The sequence below is a fragment of the Pseudophryne corroboree genome, chromosome 11 (genome assembly GCF_028390025.1).
Source record: "Pseudophryne corroboree isolate aPseCor3 chromosome 11, aPseCor3.hap2, whole genome shotgun sequence".
Taxonomy (NCBI): Eukaryota; Metazoa; Chordata; class Amphibia; order Anura; family Myobatrachidae; genus Pseudophryne; species Pseudophryne corroboree.
In genome coordinates this window covers 292,201,846-292,229,796 of record NC_086454.1, presented here as the reverse complement: position 1 = coordinate 292,229,796, position 27,951 = coordinate 292,201,846, and the positions used below count along the sequence as shown (strand labels likewise).

General features: G+C 49.7%; 2 protein-coding genes across 3 annotated transcripts in view; one reads left to right on the top strand and one right to left on the bottom strand.

Moving 5' to 3' along the window:
• WWP2 (WW domain containing E3 ubiquitin protein ligase 2) overlaps positions 1–6,254 on the bottom strand; it is a 181,943-nt gene extending 175,689 nt beyond the window's left edge. The window contains exon 1 of one of the 2 annotated variants that reach the window (XM_063945465.1): positions 6,156–6,254. Coding sequence is in view for 1 of the 2 variants with exons in the window: in XM_063945464.1 (XP_063801534.1) it covers positions 5,937–6,006 (70 nt within the window). In the remaining variant the exon portion in view is untranslated. Of the gene's footprint in view, positions 1–5,936; positions 6,085–6,155 lie in introns of those variants that run through there. The other variant, XM_063945464.1, reaches the window with a different exon arrangement.
• A 7,957-nt stretch (positions 6,255–14,211) lies between these two features.
• NOB1 (NIN1 (RPN12) binding protein 1 homolog) overlaps positions 14,212–27,951 on the top strand; it is a 77,044-nt gene continuing 63,304 nt past the window's right edge. The window contains exons 1-2 of the mRNA XM_063945463.1: positions 14,212–14,341; positions 14,415–14,547. Coding sequence (XP_063801533.1) covers positions 14,273–14,341; positions 14,415–14,547 — 202 coding nt within the window. The 5' untranslated portion in view covers positions 14,212–14,272. The remainder of the gene's footprint in view (positions 14,342–14,414; positions 14,548–27,951) is intronic.

Sequence of the window (27,951 nt, the reverse complement as noted above, 5' to 3'; positions counted from 1 at the left end):
CAGTAGCACTTTTATATTTGCACCAAATTATGTGCCCTCCTCCCCCTTTTTGCACCCTGTCACTTGTACAGCAGTGTTTGGAGGAGAGGACCAGCGTCTCTGCAGCTTCTGTGAAGAGAAAATGGGGCTGGTGAGAGCTGTGAGGGCTAAGCCCCGCCCCCTTAATGGCGCGCTTCAGCCCCGCTATTTTCTTAATATATAATTCTGGCAGGGGTTCGGATCTCGTGCCCAGGCACTCCAATCCACTCTTGCCAGCCTTAAAATGAGGATTTTATGCTGTCCAGGACGCTACCCCCCCCCCCCCCCCCGCGCGCGCGCCCTTCACCCTGTAGTGCCGCTGTGTGTGGGAGCATGGCGCGCAGCGCGATCGCTGTGCGGTACCTCAGACAGCCGTCACTGAAGTCTTCTGATCTTCTTCTACTCAACTGTCTTCTGACTTCTGGCTCTGCAAGGGGGGTGACGGCGGGCTCTGGGAATGAACCCCTAGGCGTACCTAGTGTTCCAAACCCTCAGGAGCTAATTGTGTCCTGTAGCCAAGAAGCAGAGCCTTTGAACTCATTAGAAGTAGGTCTGACTTCTCTCCCCTAAGTCCCACGATGCAGGGAGACTGTTGCCAGCAGCCTCCCTGAAAATAAAAAACCTAACATAAAGTCTTTTCAGAGAAACTCAGTAGAGCTCCCCTGTGTGTGACCAGTCTCCCTGGGCACAATTCTAAAACTGGAGTCTGGAGGAGGGGCATAGAGGGAGGAGCCAGTTCATGACCCTTAAAAGTCTTAAAGTGCCCATGTCTCCTGCGGATCCCATCTATACCCCATGGTTCTTGAAGTGTCCCCAGCATCCTCTAGGACAGGGGTGGCCAGACTTTTGGGACCTGGGATCTACTTTTTGTTCGCTTACTTACCGGTGATCTACCGGCGTCAAATAACACCAATAATAACGCTCCCATTAAAAATAGCATTAATAATGATGCCATCAAATAACAGCACCAATAATAATGCGCCCATTTAAAAATAGCCTTAAGAATGACAACATCAAATAACCCCCCTCTGTGCGAATCACCCCCTTTGCAGATTCCCCCCTTGTGCAGATACCCCCTTTCAGCCCCCTGCATAATAGCCCTCTGTACAATAATCCTCTCTGTGCAGATCCCCCCTTGTGTAAAAAAACAAAAACCCTTTGTGAAGATACCACGCTCTGTGCAGATCTCCCCCCTTTGCAGATCGTCCCTCCCCTTGTAAAGAAACCCCCCTTTGCATAACTTACCTGACAAGTTGTCACGCTGCCTAGCTTCAGTCCTTCCTCTCCCTACAGTCACTACATCCGCTTTCACGCTGCATGGCCTCCTGCTGGCTGCGTCTCCTGTTGTTGCCACCACCGGCTGGATCCAACTAGCGCCCAGGCTCTTCACATCGCGGGTGATGTAATTATGTCACCTACGTACCCGCACACTGCATCCCTGGGAACTGTTAAGAGAAGCAGCGGCGGCAGGCTGCTTACAGTTATTTTCTATTAAGTCTGTCGCGAGCTAACGGTGGATGCTCCGCGGGCTACCGGTAGATCGCGGTCTACCTTTTGGCCACCTCTGCTCTAGGACGTATGAGTAATTAGCTTACAATTCAATTTGTGTATATTATCTTTTTTATCAGAGGCACTTCATTGTAATAGTACTATATGACTCCAACCGCAGGTGGGACAGACCGGCTCCTAAAGGAAACCAACTTGACGGCTGGAGACTGCTCAACCTCCCTAGTGGGGATGCGGTTAAGATACCGGCTTGTTGGGAACCCGGCAGTTGGAATACTGGCGTCGGAATCCTGAGATAAATTGCTATGCCACAATCCTGACAGGGTCAGGAGACTGACACCAGAGCCCTGACAGTCGGCACCCTGACCATAAGTATAGAGGGTGGGTTAGGTTTAAGCGCCAACCGCAGTAGTTAAGATTAGGCTACGGTGGAGGAGGGGGGGGGGAGGGGGTTAGGTTTAGGCACCACCAGGGGGGAGGTTAGGGTTAGGCTGCGGGAAGGGAGGATTAGGGGTTGGGGAGAGTGTATAGCATACTTACCCATCCGCCAGTCACACATACCAAACCCCCCTAGTGTACCTATTTTGATTTACAGGAGATTTATTTATCACAACTTATTTATATAGCACACATGTACTGCAATGCTTTACAGAGAATATTTAGTCATTCCCATCAGTCCCTGCCCAAGTAATCTAAATTCCCTACCACATGTACACACACATACACTAAGGTTCATTTTTGTTAACCCACTTAACCTACAAGTATGTTTTTGGATTGTGGGACGAAAGCCGTAGCATCTGGAGGACACCCATGCAAACACTGGGAGAACATACAAACTCAACACAGGACTTGGCGGGAATCAGATCCAAGAACTTAGTGCTGTGAGGCAGTAATGCTAACCACTACAGTGCCTTGCTAAAGTATTCACCCCCCTTGGCTTTTTATCTATTTTGTTACGTTACAACCTGCAAATTATTTTTTTTTTTTTTATCTGAATTTGATGTGATGGATCTGCACAAAATAGTCTAAGTTGGTGATCCCCCGGAGCACCATCAAATCCATCATCTTCAAATGGAAAGAACATGGTACCACAACAAACGTGCCAAGAGAGGGCCGGCCACCAAAACTCACAGACCGTGCAAGAAGGGCATTAATCAAAGAGGCAGCACAGAGACCAAAGGTAACCCTGAAGGAGCTGCAGAGTTACACAGCAGAGACTGGTGTATCTGCGCATGCGACCACAATAAGCCGTACACTCCATAGAGCTGGGCTTTATGGAAGAGTGGTCAGAAAAAAGCCATTACTTAGTGTTAAAAATAAGAAGGCACGTTTTGAGTTTGCCAAAAGGCATGTGGACGACTCCCCAAATGTATGGAGGAAGGTGCTCTGGTCAGATGAGACTAAAATTTAACTTTTCGTCCACCAAGGAAAACACTATGTCTGGCGCAAACCCAACACATCCCATCACCCCAAGAACACCATCCCCACAGTGAAACATGGTGGTGGAAACATCATGCTGTGGAGATGTTTTTCAGCAGCAGGGACTGATAAACTGTTTTTAGTCGAGGGAAAGATGGATTGTGCCAAATACAGGGATATTCTTGAGCAAAACCTGTTTCAGTCTGCCTGTGATTTGAGACTGGGACGGAGATTCACCTTCCAGCAGGACAATGGTGGTCATTCCGAGTTGATTGCAGCCAGCAACTTTTTGCTGCTGCTGCGATCAACTAGTCCACGCCTATGGGGGAGTGTATTTTAGCTTAGCAGGGCTGCTAAGCTAAAAAAAATTCAAGTCAAAGAAGACTAGCCCTGGACATACTTACCCTGTGCGACGATCTCTGAGATGCTGGGGCCGGCTTTGAAGTCAGACATCCGCCCTTCGTTCTGTTGGACACGCCTGCGTTTTCTTCTCCACTCCCCGAAAACGGTCTCCAACGGTCCGGTGACGCCCATGTACGCCTTCTTTCTGTCAATCTTCTTGAAGTCGGCTCTGCGACCGCTTTCTTCGTACTCCTGGACGTAACCCAGCGACCCCGGTCACCGGGCAACGTCACACACGCGCAGTGCGGCCACCGCGCATGTGCATTCCGGACCCATTCGCACCGCAGTGACAAACCGCTGCATGCGAACGAGTCGGAATGACCCCCAATGACCCAAAGCAACACTCGAGTGGTTTAAGGGGAAACATTTAAATGTGTTGGAATGGCCTATGCAAAGCTCAGATCTCAATCCAATTGAGAATCTGTGGTCAGACTTGAAGATTGCTATTCACAAGCAGAAACCATCCAACATGAAGGAGCTGGAGCAGTTTTGCTTTGAGGAATGGGCAAAAATCCCAGTGGCAAGATGTGGCAAGCTCATAGAGACTTATCCAAAGCTACTTACAGCTGTAATTGCCGCAAAAGGTGGCTCTACAAAGTACTGACTTTAGGGGGGTGAATAGTTATGCACGCTGAAGTTTTTTGTTATTTTGTCCTATTTGTTGTTTGCTTCACAATTGAAAAAAAAAAAAAACTTCTTCAAAGTTGTAGGCATGTTCTGTGAATGAAATGATTCAAACCTTTAAACAATCCATTTTAATTCCAGGTTGTGAGACAACAATACATGAAAAATGCAAAGGGGGGTGAATACTTTAGCAAGGCACTGTATGTCATCTGTGCTAAGTTTTGTTGTTGTTACGAGAAGTTGATTCATATTGTGAAGTGCAATTTGATGTTCCACGAGTCTGGACCTCCTCTCTTGTGAAGTTACAACCTTCCCTTTTTGTTACTGCTCAATACACCTATATATTGCTATTCTATAGCTCTGGATAGTAATGGGACACCTACAGACAGATTAACTATACGTCAGATTTTCGAGGCTTTGACCAGTGTTTTTCAGAGGAGCGATAGTAATTAATGCTAAGGGGTATATTCAATAAGAGTCGGGTCCATTCCAACATGCAGTTGTCGGAATGGCCCCGACAACCCCTATTCAAAGAGCGGCCAAATCCGACTGTCGGTTTTGGCCGCTCCCGGTGTCTTGTCCTGCCGCTGCTGTCAGCGGCTGCCGAGTGCGCTGACAGCAGCGGCGGTGGGAGCTGTTAGCGGCACCGGGAAAGGTGGGGGGAGAGAGCTGTCAGCGGCTGCCGTGTCTGCGGCGGTGGGGGCAGCAGCGGGAAAGCAGCGGAGGAGGGGAGACGGAGAGGAGACGGGGCGAGCAGCGGCTGCATCAGCGGAGGCTTACGGCGGGGTCCACCTGGCTCCAGCAAGCGGGACCTCGCTTGCTGGAGACGGGTTGACGCTGCCGCTTGGTTCCTGCTCTCCCCACTGCAGCGCTGCTCTCTCCCCCCCCCCCCCCCCCGTCTCCTGCTCTCAGATCCCTCATCTCAATCCGACTTTTTTTAAAGTCGGATTGAGATTGTCGGAAACAGGGCTAAAACCTGTTGGGTTTGGCCCCGCTTCCAACAATGCGCGCTGATCGCGGCTGAAGCCGCTGATCAGCATGCATTCCGACAAGTCGGGTTTCCCGACTTGTCGGAATAAACGGGGCCCTAATGAATAGGTCGGAACCCCTTCCGACCTCACTGACAGAAGCTGCCGTCTTTCCGACAAGACGGCAGCTTCCGACAGTTATTGAATATACCCCTAAATCAGGCTTTTTTAGCATTTATTACTATAGCTGTCTGAAAAACATCACTCAAAGTTTCAATGTCTGACAATTAGTAAATCTGGCTCCCTAAACAGCCTTTATTTCAAGTGTCATACATTTTTATTTTGAGATTTTAAACACAGTAATTCACATGCACACAATTATTCCCAAGCGTTACATGATGCACCTAGATGGAGCAGCTAGAGTAGATGAAATTTGGAAAGCAGTGGATTAGCCCACCTCCAACAAGCTGTTAATATTGGTCCTGCTAAGTAGTTATCACAAGGTGTTATTCCAGCCCATGTCCCATCCCCCCATTCCTTTTATGCTCTACCAGATTATAGGCTAATATCCCAATAGAAAATCAAAATCATATTTCACCAATTCCGACACCTAATATGTCACAGGACCCACTACACTGATATACGCCCTTCACCCTGAGCAGAGAATAGTGGGTACACAAAATAGAACATATTTCTACACACAGTAATGCGGAATAAATATGGGCACACAAGGCGCTGCAGACCCACAACATAACAGTGGCTTTTGTGTGACTTCCACACTTCACTATCAGTATGTACAAGCACCTCATCGTCAGCGAGAATGATTTCCAGGGAACTAGAACCAGGGACTGTTCCTGTGAAGCAGGGCAGCTGGCAGCACAATCATTCAGTAACCAACCCCCACCATGACATGCCCTACATACCCCTAATACACATTACCATCACCCCCTTTTTGTGCCTTCTCACCACAGCCACCAATACAGCTCAGCAGTTACCAACCTGTGGCTACCTCCTCTTGTGAAACCACAAGTCCGAGCGTGCCCTTTGCTGGCAGGACATGCTGGGACATATAGTACCATAGCAGCTAGGAAACCCCCGTGTCCTCTATATCAAGGCTCTATCTGTATGTATAACATTCACCCCCTGTATTTAATCGTCTTGCCCTCCTAATGCCAATATGCGTATGAACCCCCCTCCCAAATTCTGTGTTGACATTACCTGTCTTCTCCACTTCCGCCTCCTGCACTTTCGATCACGTGACCATCGGCTTTGTCAGCTGACCCGGAAGATAGTCTATCGTTGCACCGGAAATAGAGTATCTAGCTGGCCGTTCTGTGGCGCCATGTTTCGTGAGGCAGATGATGGTTACACGACTTGACAGTCAAGATTCCCACACAATATTCTGGTGCATTTTTTTAAATAAATGGCATGTTGCAAATGAAAAAATAAGTGATAGATAGATAGATATTTTAACTGCTAAATTCGTTATTATGGTTTAGTGAAAAATGCTGCGCCTAATTGCAATGGTTATAAATGGGCTCTATTGAAATAATGTGGGAATTTGCTGCATTTTATATAGGAAAATCCTATTGTGAGCCCCATGATGGTGTAGCCTATTCTTACGCTCCTCATTATAATTATGAAATGATGAGAAAAAATAAGAATTTACTCACCGGTAATTCTATTTCTCGTAGTCCGTAGTGGATGCTGGGAACTCCGTAAGGACCATGGGGAATAGCGGGCTCCGAAGGAGGCTGGGCACTCTAGAAAGATCTTAGACTACCTGGTGTGCACTGGCTCCTCCCACTATGACCCTCCTCCAAGCCTCAGTTAGGTACTGTGCCCGGACGAGCGTACACAATAAGGAAGGATATTGAATCCCGGGTAAGACTCATACCAGCCACACCAATCACACCGTACAACTCGTGATATGAAACACAGTTAACAGTATGAAACAATAGAGCCTCTCAACAGATGGCTCAACAATAACCCGATTTAGTTAACAATAACTATGTACAAGTAGTGCAGATAAACCGCACTCGGGATGGGCGCCCAGCATCCACTACGGACTACGAGAAATAGAATTACCGGTGAGTAAATTCTTATTTTCTCTAACGTCCTAGTGGATGCTGGGAACTCCGTAAGGACCATGGGGATTATACCAAAGCTCCCAAACGGGCGGGAGAGTGCGGATGACTCTGCAGCACCGAATGAGAGAACTCCAGGTCCTCCTCAGCCAGGGTATCAAATTTGTAGAATTTTGCAAACGTGTTTGCCCCTGACCAAGTAGCTGCTCGGCAAAGTTGTAAAGCCGAGACCCCTCGGGCAGCCGCCCAAGATGAGCCCACCTTCCTTGTGGAATGGGCATTGACAGATTTTGGCTGTGGCAGGCCTGCCACAGTATGTGCAAGCTGAATTGTACTACAAATCCAACGAGCAATAGTCTGCTTAGAAGCAGGAGCACCCAGCTTGTTGGGTGCATATAGGATAAACAGCGAGTCAGATTTTCTGACTCCAGCCGTCCTGGAAACATATATTTTCAGGGCCCTGACAACGTCTAGCAACTTGGAGTCCTCCAAATCCTTAGTAGCCGCAGGCACCACAATAGGCTGGTTCAGGTGAAACGCTGACACCACCTTAGGGAGAAACTGGGGACGAGTCCTCAATTCTGCCCTATCCATATGGAAAATCAAATAAGGGCTTTTACAAGACAAAGCCGCCAATTCTGATACTCGCCTGGCAGAAGCCAAGGCAAATAACATAACCACCTTCCATGTGAGATATTTCAGATCCACGGTTTTTAGTGGTTCAAACCAAAGTGATTTTAAGAAAACTCAACACCACGTTGAGATCCCAAGGTGCCACAGGAGGCACAAACGGGGGCTGACTATGCAGCACTCCTTTTATAAATGTCTGAACTTCAGGTACTGAAGCTAGTTCTTTTTTGAAAGAAAATCGACAGAGCCGAGATCTGTACCTTAATGGAACCCAATTTAAGGCCCATAGTCATTCCTGCTTGCAGGAAATGCAGAAATCGACCTAGTTGAAATTCCTCTGTTGGGGCCCTTTCGGCCTCACACCATGCAACATATTTTCGCCATATGCGGTGATAATGAGTTGCTGTAACCTCTTTCCTGGCTTTAGTAAGCGTAGGAATTACTTCCTCCGGAATACCCTTTTCCTTCAGGATCCGGCGTTCAACCGCCATGCCGTCAAACGCAGCCGCGGTAAGTCTTGGAACAGACAGGGCCCCTGCTGCCGCAGGTCCTGACTGAGTGGCAGAGGCCATTGGTCCTCTGATATAAATTCTTGAAGTTCTGGGTACCAAGCTCTTCTTGGCCATCCACGAGTATCGTTCTTACTCCTCGCCTTCTTATTATTCTCAGTACCTTTGGTATGAGAGGCAGAGGGGAGAACACCTAAACCGACTGGTACACCCACGGTGTTACCAGAGCGTCCATAGCTATCGCCTGAGGGTCCCTTGACCTGGAGCAATATCTTTTATAGCTTTTTGTTAAGGCGGGACGCCATCATGTCCACCTGTGGCCTTTCCCAATGGTGTACAATCCTATTGGAAGACTTCTGGAGGAAGTCCCCATTCTCCCGGGTGGAGGGCGTGTCTGTTGAGAAGATCTGCTTCCCAGTTGTCCACTCCGGGAATGAACACTGCTGACAGTGCTAACACATGATTTTCCGCCTATCGGAGAATCCTTGTGGCTTCTGCCATCGCCATCCTGCTTTTTGTGCCGCCCTGTTGATTACATGGGCGACTGCCGTGATGTTGTCTGATTGGATCAGTACCGGCTGGTTTTGAAGCAGAGGCCTTGCTGGCCTCAGGGCATTGTAAATGGCCCTCAGATCCAGAATATTTATGTGTAGGGAAATAACCTGACTTGACCAAAGTCCCTGGAAGTTTCTTCCCTATGTGACTGCCCCCCAGCCTCAAAGGCTGGAATCCATGGTCACTAGGACCTAGTCCTGTATGCCGAACCTGCGGCCCTCTTGAAGATGGGCACTCTGCAGCCACCACAGTAGAGATACCCTGGTCCTTGGAGACAGGGTTATCAGCCTATGCATCGGAAGATGCGATCCGGACCACTTGTCCAACAGGTCCCTCTGAAAAGTTCTTGTATGGAACCTGCCTAATGGGATTGCTTCGTAAGAAGCTACCATTTTTCCCAGGACTCGCGTGCAATGATGCACCGCTACCTATTTTGGTTTCAGGAGGTCTCTGACTAGAGATGACAACTCCTTGGCTTTCTCCTCCGGGAGAAACACTATTTCTGGTTTATGTCCAGAACCATCCCCAGGAACAGTAGACGTGTCATAGGAACCAGCTGTGACTTTGGACTGTTTAGAATCCACCTATGCTGTTGTAGCACTTTCCAAAATAGTGCTACCCCGACTACCAACTGCTCCTTGGACCTCGCCCTTATAACGAGATTGTCCAATTACGGGATAATTACAACTCCCTTTTTTTGAAGGAGTATCATCATTTCGGCCATTACCTTGATAAAACACCCTCGGTGCCATGTACAGTCCAAACGGCAGTGTCTGGACTTGGTAATGGTAATCCTGTACCACAAATCTGAGGTACTCCTGGCGAGGATGGTAAATGGGGACATGCAGGTAAGCATCCTTGATGTCCCGGGATACCATGTAATCCCCTTCGTCCAGGCTTGCAATAACCGCCCTGAGCGATTCCATCTTGAACTTGAATTTTTTTATGTTTAAGGATTTTAAATATAAAATGGGTCACACCGAACCATGCGGTTTCGGTACCCCAACCCGTGTGGAATAGTAACCCCGTCCTTGTTGAAGTAGGGGCACCTTGAGTATTACCTGCTGGGAATACCGCTTATTAATTGCCTCTAGCACAGCCTCCCTGCTTGAGGGAGTTGTCAGCAAGGCATATTTTAGGAAACGGCTGGGGGGAGACATCTCTAATTCCAGCTTGTACCCCTGAAATACTACTTGGAAGAAACAGGGATCCACCTGTGAGCGAGCCCACTAATTGCTGAAATTTTTGAGGCGGCCCCCCACCGTACCTGGCTACACCTGTGGAGCACCCGCGTCATGGTGTGTACTCACAGGAGGCGGGGGAAGAATCTTGATTCTGGGAACAGGCTGACTGGTGCAGCTTTTTCCCTCTACCCTTGTCTCTGTACAGAAAGGAAGTGCCATTTGACCCGCTTGCTTTTCTGAAGCCGAAAGGACTGTACCTTTTTCTGCGAGGAAACCTGAGGTAAAATTATTTCTTCCCAGCAGTTGCTGTGGATACGAGGTCCCAGAGACCATCCCCAAATAATTCCTCACTCTTATAAGGCTCTCTATGCGCTTTTTAAGTCAGCATCACCTGTCCAGTGACAGGTCTCTAATACCCTCCTGACAGAATGGACATTACATTTATTTTGGATGCCAGCCGGCAAAATATCCCTCTGTGCATCCCTCATATATAGACGACGTCTTTAATATGTTTTTATGTTTGCCAACTATTATCCCTGTTTGACAGGGTCACCAACCACGCTGCAGCAGCACTATCTGCAGGTCTCAGTCTAGTACCTGAGTGTGTAAATACAGACTTCAGGATAGCCTCCTGTTTTTTTTATCAACAGGTACCTATTAAAGTGGCCGTATCCTAAGACGGCAGTGCCACCTTTTTTGACAAACGTGTGAGCGCCTTATCCACCCTAGGGGATATCTCCCAGCGTAACTTATCCTCCTGGCGGGAAAGGGTACGCCATCAGTAACTTTTTATAAATTACCAGTTCATTTATTCATCTGATGGGGGAACAAAACACTGCCTGTTTTTTCTCCCCAAACCTAAAACCCATTTATAGAGGTTAAAGTCAGAAATGTATAACACATTTTTTATTGCCGGGATCAAGTCACGGATTGGATTGTGTATATGTCTCCACCTTGTCGACACTGGAGTCAGACTCCGTGTCGACATCTGTGTCTGCCATCTGAGAGAGCGGGCGTTTTTGAGCCCCTGATGGCCTTTGAGACGCCTGGGCAGGCGCGGGCTGCGAAGCCGGCTGTCCCACAGCTGTTACGTCATCCACCCTTTTATGTAAGGAGTTGACACTGTCGGTTAATACCTTTTACCTCTCTATCCACTCTGGTGTCGGCCCCACAGGGGGCGACATCACATATATCGGCCTCTGTTCCGTCACCATATAAGCCTCCTCATTCAACATGTCGACACAGCCGTACCGACACACCGCAGACACACAGGGAATGCTCTAAACGAGGACAGGACCCACAAAAGCCCTTTGGGGGGACAGAGTGAGAGTATGCCAGCACACACCAGAGCGCTATATACTGCAGGGACTAACTGAGTTATGTCCCCTATAGCTTTATATCTATATATATATATAATGTATACTGCGCCTAAATTTAGTGCCCCCTCTCTCTTTTTTTAACCCTTGTAGACTGCAGGGGAGAGCCAGGGAGCTTCCCTCCAACGGAGCTGTGAGGGAAAATGGCGCCAGTGTGCTGAGGAGATAGGCTCCGCCCCTTTTTCGCGGCCTATTCTCCCGTTTTTTATGGACTTCTGGCAGGGGTATTTACCTCATATATAGCCCCTGGGGCTATATATTGAGGTATTTTTGCCAGCCAAGGTGTTTTTATTGCTGCCTCAGGGCGCCCCCCCCCAGCGCCCTGCACCCTCAGTGACCGGAGTATGAAGTGTGTGAGAGGAGCAATGGCGCACAGCTGCAGTGCTGTGCGCTACCTTGGTGAAGACTGAGTCTTCATGCCGCCGATTTTCCGGACCATCTTCTTGCTTCTGGCTCTGTAAGGGGGACGGCGGCGCGGCTCCGGGACCGAACATCAAGGCTGGGCCTGCGGTCGATCCCTCTGGAGCTAATGGTGTCCAGTAGCCTAAGAAGCCCAATCCGGCTGCAAGTAGGCGAGTTCGCTTCTTCTCCCCTTAGTCCCTCGCTGCAGTGAGCCTGTTGCCAGCAGGTCTCACTGAAAAGAACAAATTCTAAGACTATAACTTTCTAAGAGCTCAGGAGAGCCCCTAGTGTGCATCCAACCTCGGCCGGGCACGAAATCTAACTGAGGCTTGGAGGAGGGTCATAGTGGGAGGAGCCAGTGCACACCAGGTAGTCTAAGATCTTTCTAGAGTGCCCAGCCTCCTTCGGAGCCCGCTATTCCCCATGGTCCTTACGGAGTTCCCAGCATCCACTAGGACGTTAGAGAAACGTCAATTTACTGTTAAATCAGTGATATTACAAGATCCATTATAAAGGTACACTATTTAACGAGGCTGAAGAAGCTGGCCGAATAAGAAGCTAACTTCAGCCTCGTCACTGTTTATCGTTCTCTGTACTGAAATCACTTTGACCATTATTTACATATGGGTATTACTGTACAGTAGTAGGGATAGGCTTGGGAAGCTCGCCATTGAATGCTGTAATGCCATCGCATAAAAAGTATTACATGGCAAATCCGTTGCAATGATTTGCACATGATTTATCAGGATTCGCGCATGCGCAATACCCCAGCAGCGTGGCAGGTCGGATGGGCGGTGTCAGACTGTCGCTGGAGGAAACAGGACAATGTCGCCACTCCTCCCCCAGTAACTGTACATACACGCCCACTTTAATGCTGCGCTCATAGGTGTTGCTTTCACACTCTCCCTGAAATACTTTTCCAAGAGTGGGCGAGCATGACTTGTGGGGGGATGTATGTGCTTCTGCCTGTGCATTGGTACGAGGCCTCCAGCCTGCATGCTGTGGGGTATCCTATGCTGCTGGGAGTTGTGGTTCTAAAGCTATATATGTACATGTGTGAGACACAGTGGGGGACCTGGCCAGATGGGCATATAACATATTTCCCTGCCACTGATTGGCTATGGGAGGATGGGCCTCTTGCTGGGTATATACACGGTGCCTCCCACAGGACCGGGACTGACTTTTTTCCTGTACCGGTTACAGTGGCAGGCAATGTGTGTGACTGGGTAGCAGTGACCAGCACTGCGTTACATTATTACGGCCACGTATTTCCCCAACATGAAGGTGTTGGTGTCAGCCACTGCGCACCCTATGGCTTCTGCGCACAGTGTTGTGCATGGAGCTGCACACAGGTAACCATTGGAACACCATTGAATCATTACAATTTGATAGCGGAAAACATTGGAATGTTTGCCCCAATGGAAACCAATTAGCTTTGGGTCTACCCGTATTTGGTCAAGTGACCAGTTACATCAATGCATACTTAACTTTCTTGCTGCCCTAACAAGGGGTGCGTCAGCTTGGGGCATGATCTTGCCCACTTTCCCAGGGGGCCAGGAGTACCACCCGATTTTTGGGCGAATCATTGTTTTTGTACATTGCATCATAGAATTAACATTATATAACTATGATGTCATACAGAAGTTTGTACTGTATATTCTACCTGTGCTTTGTGCAGTGGTGGATCTTTGCAGCCCCCCTCCCAGTAAAAATCCACCATTGACAGTGTGCCCTGTGATTGCAGTGGCTTCCTTTCGGAACATACAACAGATACAGCCCCACAGAAAATTCGGGATGCGCATGTACACGCTCATCCGATGTAGTCCATCATGGCCATGTGTGGAGTTTGTATATTCTCCCTGTACTTGCGTTGGTTTCCTCCGGGTACTCCAGTTTCCTCCTGCAGTCCAAAAATAGTGTGTGTGTGTGTGTGTGTGTGTGTGTGTGTGTGTGTGTGTGTGTGTGTGTGTGTGTGTGTGTGTGTGTGTGTGTGTGTGTGTGTGTGTGTGTGTGTGTGTGTGTGTGTGTGTGTGTGTGTGTGTGTGTGTGTGTGTGTGTGTGTGTGTGTGTGTGTGTGTGTGTGTGTGTGTGTGTGTGTGTGTGTGTGTGTGTGTACACAAGGGAATATAGATTGTAAACTCCACTGGGTCAGGGACTGATGGGAATGGCCAATTATTCTCTCAGTAAAGCCCTGCGGAACATGTGTGCGCTATATAAATAACTGGTAATAAATAATAGAAGTCAGTGTGCATGCATGCCGGTTCAGTGGCTGTGCAGTTTTTTTGTTTTCTAGTTCCCCATTCCTTCCTCAGGCGGCACAATTGAAATACTTCACTAAAATATACGCTCCATGAAAAACAAAACCGAATAAATCCCTAACATCTGTACAGAATAATAAATAGAATAATTATAATTATTACTGTTTTGGTAGCATTAAAGTGCTAGTATTATAATGGCGTGCAGTGCCCCCCTGTCGCCAGCAGGTGGCGAGCGTGCTATGTGTATGAGAGCCCCTACAAGAACAGCAGTGAGTCCGTAGCGAGACTGTTACGCGCTCTGTGATTGGCTGGGGATTGGAGCTAGAGGTAAAATATGGCGGCGACCAGGGTGCTGCATGTTGTGGCGGATTCTGGAGCCTTCCTGAGGAACGCGGTGCTGCAGGTGAGAGGATAGGAGCGGGCCCCGGGTCCAGTGGTGTGTGCACCTCCGCTAATAACCGGTCATGTGTCTCTAGGAAATCGGGATTCATATCTACACGGTGCGGGAGGTGGTGAATGAAATCCGGGATAAGGCGACAAGGAGACGACTTGCGGTCCTGCCCTATGAGCTCCTCTTCAGGGAGCCGAGACCTGAAAGTATCCAGCTAGGTGAGGAGGCAAAACGGCAGGAGGAGGCCATATTGTAGGGTCTTCAGCTGCCGGGAGACCCCGAGTGGCAGGATGTGAGCTGCCAGGGGGACCCCGAGTGGCAGGATGTGAGCTGCCAGGGGGACCCCGAGTGGCAGGATGTGAGCTGCCGGGGGACCCCGAGTGCCAGGAAGTGAGTCGCCGGGGGACCCCGAGTGGCAGAATGTCAGCTGGCGGGGGACTTCGGCAGTGGAGTAACTAGAAATTTTTCTCCCCCAAGCCAAAAAATTCTGTGGCGCCCCCCCCCCCATAATTGGCACTAGTAGAGCGATGAATCTGGGGCGTGATTTTTGTGGAAATGGGCGTGGCTTCTCATAAAGGGGCGTGGCTATGCAGGGAACGACTACCTTATACCCCAGTTTTGCAACCTGCACGCCCAGATGTTGGCCACCACAGGAAAGAAAAATAATCCTGATTCATGCCCCTTACATTATTTGTCATTTTTCCTCCTTGTAGTAATGCCCAGTATACATTATGCCACATACTGCAATGGCCCTTAGACATTATGCCACACACAATAATGCACATGACACAATATGCACACACCGTAATGCCCCCGACACATTATGCCACACACCGTAATGCCTGTGACACATTATGACAGGAATCGCAATGCCCGTTATACATTATGCTACACACTGCAATGCCCCTGATACATTATAGCACATACAATGCCTGTGACACATTATGACACACACCGCAATGACCCTGAGATATTATACCACATACCACAATGCCCGTGATATAGTATACCACACACCGTAATGCCTGTGACACATTACGACACACACTGCAATGTCCGTGATACATTATGCCACACACCGCAATGCCCGTTACACATTTATGTGATCTCCCTGCGCCGCCCCTGCCGTGTAGCTAGAAGCGTCACCAACCCGGCATATGCCGGGTTGTGACTGCTAATGGGAAAGGGACCGAGCACGGGTCGCAGCAGGGGGCAGCTCCCGTGTCAGGCTCCCGGCTGCGACCCGTGCTCGTAGGTGTAAAAGGGGTATAAGTCCTACAGTAAGGCTTCTAATTACTTTTCTCTGACGTCCTAGTGGATGCTGGGGACTCCGTCAGGACCATGGGGAATAGCGGCTGGAGACAGGGCACAAAAGTAAAAGCTTTAGGATCAGGTGGTGTGCACTGGCTCCTCCCCCTATGACCCTCCTCCAAGCCTCAGTTAGATTTTTGTGCCCGGCCGAGAAGGGTGCAATCTAGGTGGCTCTCCTAAAGAGCTGCTTAGAGTAAAAGTTTTGTTAGGTTTTTTATTTTCAGTGAGTCCTGCTGGCAACAGGCTCACTGCATCGAGGGACTTAGGGGAGAGAAGTGAACTCACCTGCGTGCAGGATGGATAGGCTTCTTAGGCTACTGGACACCATTAGCTCCAGAGGGAGTCGGAACACAGGTCTCACCCTGGGGTTCGTCCCGGAGCCGCGCCGCCGACCCCCTTGCAGATGCCGAAAAGTGAAGAGGTCCAGAAACCGGCGGCAGAAGACTTTTCAGTCTTCATAAGGTAGCGCACAGCACTGCAGCTGTGCGCCATTGTTGTCAGCACACTTCATAGCAGCGGTCACTGAGGGTGCAGGGCGCTGGGGGGGGCGCCCTGGGCAGCAATGATAGTACCTTATTCTGGCTAAAAATACATCACATATAGCCCCTGGGGGCTATATGGATGTATTTAACCCCTGCCAGGTCTCAGAAAAACGGGAGAAGAAGCCCGCCGAAAAGGGGGCGGGGCCTATTCTCCTCAGCACACAGCGCCATTTTCCCTCACAGAAATGCTGGTGGGAAGGCTCCCAGGCTCTCCCCTGCACTGCACTACAGAAACAGGGTTAAAACAGAGAGGGGGGGCACTTATTTGGCGATATGACTATATATATTAAAATGCTATAAGGGAAAAACACTTATATAAAGGTTGTCCCTGTATAATTATAGCGTTTTTGGTGTGTGCTGGCAAACTCTCCCTCTGTCTCCCCAAAGGGCTAGTGGGGTCCTGTCCTCTATCAGAGCATTCCCTGTGTGTGTGCTGTGTGTCGGTACGTGTGTGTCGACATGTATGAGGACGATGTTGGTGAGGAGGCGGAGCAAATTGCCTGTAATGGTGATGTCACTCTCTAGGGAGTCGACACCGGAATGGATGGCTTATTTAAGGAATTACGTGATAATGTCAACACGCTGCAAGGTCGGTTGACGACATGAGACGGCCGGCAAACCAATTAGTACCTGTCCAGGCGTCTCAAACACCGTCAGGGGCGTTAAAACGTCCTTTTACCTCAGTCGGTCGACACAGACACGGACACTGACTCCAGTGTCGACGGTGAAGAAACAAACGTATTTTCCTTTAGGGCCACACGTTACTTGTTAAGGGCAATGAAGGAGGTGTTACATATTTCTGATACTACAAGTACCACAAAAAAGGGTATTATGTGGAGTGTGAAAAAACTACCTGTAGTTTTTCCTGAATCAGATAAATTAAATGAAGTGTGTGATGATGCGTGGGTTTCCCCCGATAGAAAATTATTGGCGGTATACCCTTTCCCGCCAGAAGTTAGGGCGCGTTGGGAAACACCCCTTAGGGTGGATAAGGCGCTCACACGCTTATCAAAACAAGTAGCGATACCGTCTCCAGATAGGGCCGCCCTCAAGGAGCCAGCTGATAGGAGGCTGGAAAATATCCTAAAAAGTATATACACACATACTGGTGTTATACTGCGACCAGCGATCGCCTCAGCCTGGATGTGCAGCGCTGGGGTGGCTTGGTCGGATTCCCTGACTGAAAATATTGATACCCTTGACAGGGACAGTATTTTATTGACTATAGAGCATTTAAAGGATGCATTTCTATATATGCGAGATGCACAGAGGGATATTTGCACTCTGGCATCAAGAGTAAGTGCGATGTCCATATCTGCCAGAAGTTGTTTATGGACACGACAGTGGTCAGGTGATGCAGATTCCAAACGGCACATGGAAGTATTGCCGTATAAAGGAGAAAAAGACAACGTCTTTTCAGCCTCAGTCCTTTCGTCCCCATAAGGGCAAGCGGGCAAAAGGCCAGTCATATCTGCCATGGGATAGAGGAAAGGGAAGAAGACTGCAGCAGGCTGCCCATTCCCAGAAACAGAAGCCCTCCACCGCTTCTGCCAAGTCCTCAGCATGACGCTGGGGCCGTACAAGCGGACTCGGGTGCGGTGGGGGGGGTCGTCTCGAGTTTCAGCACGCAGTGGGCTCACTCGCAAGTGGACCCCTGGATCCTACAAGTAGTATCCCAGAGGTACAGATTGGAAATTCGAGACGTCTCCCCCTCGCAGGTTCCTGAAGTCTGCTTTACCAACGTCTCCCTCCGACAGGGAGGCAGTAGTGGAAACAATTCACAAGCTGTATTCCCAGCAGGTGATAATCAAAGTACCCCTCCTACAACAAGGAAAGGGGTATTATTCCACACTATATTGTGGTACTGAAGCCAGACGGCTCGGTGAGACCTATTCTAAATCTGAAATAGTTGAACACTTACATACAAAGGTTCAAATCAAGATGGAGTCACTCAGAGCAGTGATAGCGAACCAGGAAGAAGGGGACTATATGGTGTCCCGGGACATCAGGGATGCTTACCTCCATGTCCCAATTTGCCCTTCTCACCAAGGGTACCTCAGGTTCGTGGTACAGAACTGTCACTATCACTTTCAGACGCTGCCGGTTGGATTGTCCACGGCACCCCGGGTCCTTACCAAGGTAATGGCCGAAATGATGATTCTTCTTCAAAGAAAATGGACGATCTCCTGATAGGGGCAAGGTCCAGAGAACAGTTGGAGGTCGGAGTAGCACTATCTCAAGTAGTTCTACGACAGCACGGGTGGATTCTAAATATTCCAAGACCGCAGCTGTTTCCGACGACACGTCTGCTGTTCCTAGGGATGATTCTGGACACAGTCCAGAAAAAGGTGTTTCTCCCGGAGAAGAAAGCCAGGGAGTTATCCGAGCTAGTCAGGAACCTCCTAAAACCAGGAAAAGTGTCAGTGCATCATTGCACAAGGGTCCTGGGAAAAATGGTGGCTTCTTACGAAGCGATTCCATTCGGTAGATTTCACGCAAGAACTTTTCAGTGGGATCTGCTGGAAAAATGGTCCGGATCGCATCTTCAGATGCATCAGCGGATAACCCTGTCTCCAAGGACAAGGGTGTTTCTTCTGCGGTGGCTGCAGAGTGCTCATCTACTAAAGGGCCGCAGACTCGGCATTCAGGACTGGGTCCTGGTGACCACGGATGCCAGCCTGAGAGGCTGGGGAGCAGTCACACAGGGAAAAAATTTCCAGGGAGTGTGATCAAGTCTGGAGACTTCTCTCCACATAAATATACTGGAGCTAAGGGCAATTTACAATGTTCTAAGCTTAGCAAGACCTCTGCTTCAAGGTCAGCCGGTATTGATCCAGTGGGACAACATCACGGCAGTCGCCCACGTAAACAGACAGGGCGGCACAAGAAGCAGGAGGGCAATGGCAGAAACTGCAAGGATTCTTCGCTGGGCGAAAAATCATGTGATAGCACTGTCAGCAGTGTTCATTCCGGGAGTGGACAACTGGGAAGCAGACTTCCTCAGCAGGCACGACCTCCACCCGGGAGAGTGGGGACTTCATCGGGAAGTATTCCACATGATTGTGAACCGTTGGGAAAGACCAAAGGTGGACATGATGGCGTCCCGCCTGAACAAAAAACTGGACAGGTATTGCGCCAGGTCAAGAGACCCTCAAGCAATATCTGTGGACGTTCTGGTAACACTGTGGGTGTACCAGTCGGTGTATGTGTTCCCTCCTCTGCTTCTCATAACCAAGGTACTGAGAATTATAAGACGTAGAGGAGTAAGAACTATACTCGTGGCTCCGGATTGGCCAAGAAGGACGTGGCACCCGGAACTTCAAGAAATGCTCACAGAGGACTCATGGCCTCTGCCGCTAAGAAGGGACTTGCTTCAGCAAGTACCAGGTCTGTTCCAAGACTTACCGCGGCTGCGTTTGACGGCATGGCGGTGGAACGCCAGATCCTAAGGGAAAAAGGCATTCCGGAAGAGGTCATTCCTACCCTGGTCAAAGCCAGGAAGGAGGTGACCGCAAAACATTATCACCACATGTGGCGAAAATATGTTGCGTGGTGTGAGGCCAGGAAGGCCCCACGAAGAAATTTCAACTCGGTCGATTCCTGCATTTCCTGCAAACAGGAGTGTCTATGGGCCTCAAATTGGGGTCTGTAAATTTTCTTCCAGAAAGAATTGGCTTCAGTTCCTGAAGTCCAGAAGTTTGTCAAGGGAGTATTGCATATACAACCCCCTTTTTGTGCCTCCAGTGGCACTGTGGGATCTCAACGTAGTTCTGGGATTCCTCAAATCACATTTTAAACCGCTCAAATCTGTGGATTTGAAATATCTCACATGGAAAGTGACCATGCTGTTGGCCCTGGCCTCGGCCAGGCGAGTGTCAGAATTGGCGGCTTTGTCTCACAAAAGCCATATCTGATTGTCCATTCGGACAGGGCAGAACTGCGGACTCGTCCCCAGTTTCTTCCTAAGGTGGTGTCAGCGTTTCACCTGAACCAGCTTATTGTGGTACCTGCGGCTACTAGGGACTTGGAGGACTCCAAGTTGCTAGATGTTGTCAGGGCCCTGAAAATATAGGTTTCCAGGACGGCTGGAGTCAGGAAAACTGACTCGCTGTTATCCTGTATGCACCCAACAAACTGGGTGCTCTTGCTTCTAAGCAGACGATTGCTCGTTGGATTTGTAGCACATTTCAACTTGCACATTCTGTGGCAGGCCTGCCACAGCCTAAATCTGTCAAGGCCCATTCCACAAGGAAGGTGGGCTCATCCTGGGCGGCTGCCCGAGGGGTCTCGGCATTACAACTCTGCCGAGCAGCTACGTGGTCGGGGGAGAACACGTTTGTAAAATTCTACAAATTTGATACCCTGGCTAAAGAGGACCTGGAGTTCTCTCATTCGGTGCTGCAGAGTCATCCGCACTCTCCCGCCCGTTTGGGAGCTTTGGTATAATCCCCATGGTCCTGACGGAGTCCCCAGCATCCACTAGGACGTCAGAGAAAATAAGATTTTACTTACCGATAAATCTATTTCTCGTAGTCCGTGGTGGATGCTGGGCGCCCATCCCAAGTGCGGATTGTCTGCAATACTTGTACATAGTTATTGTTACAAAAATCGGGTTATTATTGTTGTGAGCCATCTTTTCAGAGGCTCCGCTGTTATCATGCTGTTAACTGGGTTCAGATCACAGGTTGTACAGTGTGATTGGTGTGGCTGGTAGGAGTCTTACCCGGGATTCAAAATCCTTCCTTATTGTGTATGCTCGGGGCACAGTATCCTAACTGAGGCTTGGAGGAGGGTCATAGGGGGAGGAGCCAGTGCACACCACCTGATCCTAAAGCTTTTACTTTTGTGCCCTGTCTCCTGCGGAGCCGCTATTCCCCATGGTCCTGACGGAGTCCCCAGCATCCACTACGGACTACGAGAAATAGATTTATCGGTAAGTAAAATCTTATTTTAAATTACCTGCTCGTTGCCAGGGGTTTTCATGCTGAGGGTGTCATGCCGTTGCCAGGGGTTTCATGCACCGGGTGTCATGCTCGTTGCCAGGGGTTTCATGCTCTTGGTTCCATGCACGGTGCCAGGGGTTTTCAAGCTCAGGGTTTCATGCTCGTTGGCAGGGGTTTCATGCACTGGGTGTCATGCTCGTTGCCAGGGGTTTCATGCACTGGGTGTCATGCTCGTTGCCAGGGGTTTCATGCATTGGGTGTCATGCTCGTTGCTAGGGGGTAATGCTTGTTGCTAGGGCTGTGCTCCCAGTGCCACATATGCCCCCAGTGCCAGATATTCCCCCACAGTGCCAGGTACACACATGCCCCCAATGCAAAGATGCCCCCCCCCCCCCCCCCACCCCCCAAGTGCCAGGTACACATATACCCCCCCAGTGCCACATATGCCCCCTCAGTGCCACATATGCTCCCCCTCCCCCAGTGCCAAATATGCTCCCCCAGTGCCAGGTACAACTCCCCCCCGCTGTTTTGTGAAGGAGGGACACGGAGGGCACAGCGCGCGCCTCTCCTGTGTCCCTCCTGCGTCTCCGGCGTGTGTGTTAAATGATGTGCCGGTTCGTGAGCCAATCAGAGCTCACGAACGGGCACTTCATTTAATAGACCTGCCGGAGACGCAGGAGGGACACAGGAGAGGCGCGCACTGTGCCCTCCTTCACAGCAGCAGCTAGGGCGCCAGCGGAGGGAAGGAGGGAGACAGCAGATTGACATGCGGACGAATCTGCTCTGCGCTAAATCAGTGGCGGCGCCCCCCACAGCCCTGCGCCTCCAAGCCACCGCGAGGGCAGTAGTTACGCCACTGGACTTCGGATGTCAGCTGCCGCGGGACCCCGGGTGCCACCAGTGCAGCAGCCAGGGTGACTCAGAGTGGCAGGATGTCATAGGGGCAGCAGCAGGGGACCCCGAGTGTCATAGGAGCAGCAGCTGGAGAGACCCCCAATTGCCATCAGGTTAACTGCTTCGGGCAACACGAGTCCCAGCACGGCGACTGGCGGTGGACCATGAGTCCCATCATGGCGTGATTGCTGTCATTACACACTGTCACTGTGATCCAATTTGTACATGAAATTCACTATCACACCATATTAGTCGCAGCTTGATGATGTGACTCGCGTGTTATGACCATCATATCGTTTTGTGTCTGAGCATTGAGGAGAATCTCATGGTTATTCCAGTAGGTATACTCTCCGCTCTTTAGTCTGCCTCTGACCTGAGCCTCTCTAGTAACCGCCGCTCACTGCCACTCCAAGACATCTCTGGTGCTGCTCCCAACTTCTACAGTTCCCTACCCCACCCGATCAGACTTTCCCAGCCTTCTATATTTCTCTGACGTCCTAGTGGATGCTGGGACTCCGTAAGGACCATGGGGAATAGCGGCTCCACAGGAGACAGGGCACAAAATAAAAGCTTAAGGATCAGGTGGTGTGCACTGGCTCCTCCCCCTATGACCCTCCTCCAAGCCTCAGTTAGATTTTTGTGCCCGGCCGAGAAGGGTGCAATCTAGGTGGCTCTCCTGAGCTGCTTAGAATAAAAGTTTAGTTAGGTTTTTTTATTTTCAGTGAGTCCTGCTGGCAACAGGCTCACTGCATCGTGGGACTAAGGGGAGAAGAAACGGACTCACCTGAGTGCAGAGTGGATCGGGTTTCTTAGGCTACTGGACACTAGCTCCAGAGGGACGATCACAGGTTCAGCCTGGATGGGTCACCGGAGCCGCGCCGCCGTCCCCCTTACAGAGCCAGAAGAGACGAAGAGGTCCGGTGAAATCGGCGGCAGAAGACATCCTGTCTTCAGACTAAGGTAGCGCACAGCACCGCAGCTGTGCGCCATTGCTCTCAGCACACTTCACACTCCGGTCACTGAGGGTGCAGGGCGCTGGGGGGGGAGCGCCCTGAGACGCAATATAACAGAATACCTTAGGTGGCAAAACAGAATACATCACATATAGCTCCTTGGCTATATGGATGTATTTTAATCCCCTGCCATTTTACACAAAAAAGCGGGAGATAAGGACGTCGTGAAGGGGCGGAGCCTATCTCCTCAGCACACAAGCGCCATTTTCCCTCACAGCTCCGCTGGAAGGACGGCTCCCTGACTCTCCCCTGCAGTCCTGCTTCAGAATCAGGGTAAAAAAGAGAAGGGGGGGCACGTTTGGCAGCAAATAAATATATTAACAGCAGCTATAAGGGTGTAACACTTATATAAGGTTATCCCTGTATATATATATAGCGCTGGGTGTGTGCTGGCAGACTCTCCCTCTGTCTCTCCAAAGGGCTAAGTGGGGTCCTGTCCTCTATCAGAGCATTCCCGGTGTGTGTGCTGTGTGTCGGTACGCGTGTGTCGACATGTATGAGGAGAAAAATGATGTGGAGGCGGAGCAGTTGCCTGTGTTGGTGATGTCACCCCCTAGGGAGTCGACACCTGACTGGATGATTGTATTTAAACAATTAAGTGATAATGTCAGCAATTTGCAAAAAACTGTTGACGACATGAGACAGCCGGCAAATCAATTAGTGCCTGTCCAGGCGTCTCAAACACCGTCAGGGGCGCTAAAACGCCCGTTACCTCAGTGGGTCGACACAGACCCTGACACAGATACTGAGTCTAGTGTCGACGGTGACGAGACAAACGTAATGTCCAGTAGGGCCACACGTTACATGATCACGGCAATGAAAGAGGCATTGAACCTTTCTGACACTAGAAGTACCACAAAGAAGGGTATTATGTGGGGTGAGAAAAAACTACCAATATTTTTTCCTGAGTCAGAGGAAATAAATGAGGTGTGTGAAAAAGCGTGGGTTTCCCCCGATAAAAAACAGCTAATTTCTAAAAAATTATTAGCATTATATCCTTCCCCGCCAGAGGTTAGGGCGCGTTGGGAAACACCCCCTAGGGTAGATAAGGCGCTCACACGTTTATCAAAACAAGTAGCGTTACCGTCTCCTGATACGGCTACCCTCAAAGAACCAGCTGATAGAAGGCTGGAAAATATCCTAAAAAGTATATACACACATACTGGTGTTATACTGCGACCAGCAATCGCCTCAGCCTGGATGTGCAGTGCTGGAGTCGCATGGTCGGATTCCCTGACCGAGAATATTGATACCCTGGATAGGGACAATATTTTGTTAACTATAGAACATTTAAAGGATGCATTACTATATATGCGTGATGCACAGAGGGATATTTGCACCCTGGCATCAAGAGTAAGTGCTATGTCCATCTCTGCCAGAAGAGCGTTATGGACGCGACAGTGGTCAGGGGATGCGGATTCCAAACGGCACATGGAAGTATTGCCGTATAAAGGGGAGGAGTTATTTGGGGCTGGTCTATCGGACCTGGTGGCCACGGCAACGGCTGGAAAATCCACCTTTTTACCCCAGGTCACTCCACATCAACAGAAAAAGACACCGTCTTTTCAAACTCAGTCCTTTCGTTCCCATAAGTACAAGCGAGCAAAAGGCCATTCTTTTCTGCCCCGGGGCAGAGGAAGAGGAAAAAGACTGCACCATGCAGCCGCTTCACAGGAGCAGAAGCCCTCCCCTGCTTCTGCCAAGTCTTCAGCATGACGCTGGGGCTTTACAAGCAGACTCAGATATGGTGGGGGCCCGTCTCAAGAATTTCAACGCGCAGTGGGCTCACTCGCAAGTGGATCCCTGGATTCTACAGGTAGTATCGCAGGGGTACAAACTGGAATTCGAGGCGTTTCCCCCTCGTCGTTTCCTGAAGTCTGCTTTACCAAAGTCTCCCTCCGACAGGGAGACAGTTTTGGAAGCCATTCACAAGCTGTATTCCCAGCAGGTGATAATCAAGGTACCCCTCCTGCAACAAGGAAAGGGGTATTATTCCACGCTGTTTGTGGTACCGAAGCCGGACGGCTCGGTGAGACCAATTTTAAATCTGAAATCCTTGAACACTTACATAAAAAGGTTCAAATTCAAGATGGAGTCACTCAGAGCAGTGATAGCAAACCTGGAAGAAGGGGACTATATGGTGTCTCTGGACATCAAAGATGCTTATCTCCACGTCCCGATATACCCTTCTCACCAAGGGTACCTCAGGTTTGTAGTACAAAACTGTCATTATCAGTTTCAGACGCTGCCGTTTGGATTGTCCACGGCACCTCGGGTCTTTACCAAGGTAATGGCCGAAATGATGATTCTTCTACGAAGAAAAGGCATTTTAATTATCCCTTACTTGGACGATCTCCTGATAAGGGCAAGATCCAGGGAACAGTTAGAAGTCGGAGTAGCACTATCTCAGGTAGTGTTACGTCAGCACGGGTGGATTCTAAATATTCCAAAATCGCAGCTGATTCCAACGACACGTCTACTGTTCCTAGGAATGATTCTGGACACAGTCCAGAAGAAGGTGTTTCTCCCGGAGGAGAAGGCCAGGGAGTTATCCGAGCTAGTCAGGAACCTCCTAAAACCAGGACAGGTCTCAGTGCATCAGTGCACGAGGGTCCTGGGGAAAATGGTGGCTTCTTACGAAGCGATTCCATTCGGAAGATTCCATGCAAGAATATTTCAGTGGGATCTACTGGACAAATGGTCCGGATCGCATCTGCAGATGCATCAGCGGATAACCCTGTCGCCAAGGACAAGGGTGTCTCTCCTGTGGTGGCTGCAGAGTGCTCATCTACTAGAGGGCCGCAGATTTGGCATTCAGGATTGGATCCTGGTAACCACGGATGCCAGCCTGAGAGGCTGGGGAGCAGTCACACAGGGAAGGAATTTCCAGGGCCTGTGGTCAAGCTTGGAAACGTCTCTTCATATAAACATTCTGGAACTAAGGGCCATTTACAATGCCCTAAGTCAAGCAAAACCTCTGCTTCAGGGTCAGGCGGTGTTGATCCAATCGGACAACATCACGTCAGTCGCCCACGTAAACAGACAGGGCGGCACGAGAAGCAGGAGGGCAATGGCAGAAGCTGCAAGGATTCTTCGCTGGGCGGAAAATCATGTGATAGCACTGTCAGCAGTATTCATTCCGGGAGTGGACAACTGGGAAGCAGACTTCCTCAGCAGACACGACCTTCACCCGGGAGAGTGGGGACTTCACCCAGAAGTCTTCCACCTGATTGTAAACCGTTGGGAAAAACCAAAGGTGGACATGATGGCGTCACGTCTAAACAAAAAACTGGACAGATATTGCGCCAGGTCAAGGGACCCTCAGGCAATAGCAGTGGACGCTCTGGTAACGCCGTGGGTGTACCAGTCAGTGTATGTGTTCCCTCCTCTGCCTCTCATACCAAAAGTACTGAGAATCATAAGAAGGAGAGGAGTAAGAACTATACTCGTGGTTCCGGATTGGCCAAGACGGACTTGGTACCCGGAACTTCAAGAGATGCTCACGGACGAACCGTGGCCTCTACCTCTAAGAAAGGACCTGCTACTGCAGGGGCCTTGTCTGTTCCAGGACTTACCGCGGCTGCGTTTGACGGCATGGCGGTTGAACGCCGGATCCTGAGGGAAAAAGGCATTCCAGAAGAAGTCATCCCTACTCTGGTCAAAGCCAGGAAGGACGTAACCGCAAAACATTATCACCGCATTTGGCGTAAATATGTTGCGTGGTGTGAGGCCAAGAAGGCCCCTACAGAGGAATTTCAACTGGGTCGTTTCCTTCATTTCCTGCAAACAGGACTGTCTATGGGCCTAAAATTAGGGTCCATTAAGGTTCAAATTTCGGCCCTGTCGATTTTCTTCCAGAAAGAACTGGCTTCAGTACCTGAAGTTCAGACATTTGTAAAAGGGGTGCTGCACATACAGCCTCCTTTTGTGCCTCCAGTGGCACCTTGGGATCTCAATGTGGTGTTTGAGTTTTCTAAAGTCACATTGGTTTGAACCACTTTCCACTGTGGACTTAAAATATCTCACATGGAAGGTGTCGATGCTGTTAGCCTTGGCTTCAGCCAGGCGTGTGTCAGAATTGGCGGCTTTATCATATAAAAGCCCTTACTTAATTTTTCATTCTGACAGGGCGGAATTGAGGACTCGTCCTCAATTTCTACCTAAGGTGGTTTCTGCATTTCACATGAACCAACCTATTGTGGTACCTGCGGCTACCAGGGACTTAGAGGACTCTAAGTTGCTTGACGTTGTCAGGGCCTTGAAAATATATGTTTCCAGGACGGCTGGAGTCAGAAAATCTGACTCGCTGTTTATCCTGTATGCACCCAACAAGCTGGGTGCTCCTGCTTCTAAGCAGACGATTGCTCGTTGGATTTGTAGTACAATTCAGCTTGCACATTCTGTGGCAGGATTGCCACAGCCAAAATCAGTAAAAGCCCATTCCACAAGGAAAGTGGGCTCATCTTGGGCGGCTGCCCGAGGGGTCTCGGCTTTACAACTTTGCCGAGCAGCTACTTGGTCAGGGGCAAACACGTTTGCTAAATTCTACAAATTTGATACCCTGGCTGAGGAGGACCTGGAGTTCTCTCATTCGGTGCTGCAGAGTCATCCGCACTCTCCCGCCCGTTTGGGAGCTTTGGTATAATCCCCATGGTCCTTACGGAGTCCCAGCATCCACTAGGACGTCAGAGAAAATAAGATTTTACTTACCGATAAATCTATTTCTCGTAGTCCGTAGTGGATGCTGGGCGCCCATCCCTAGTGCGGATTGTCTGCAATACTTGTATATAGTTATTGTTACAAAGATTCGGGTTATTATTGTTGTGAGCCATCTTTTCAGAGGCTCCTTTGCGTTTATCATACTGTTAACTGGGTTCAGATCACAAGTTGTACGGTGTGATTGGTGTGGCTGGTATGAG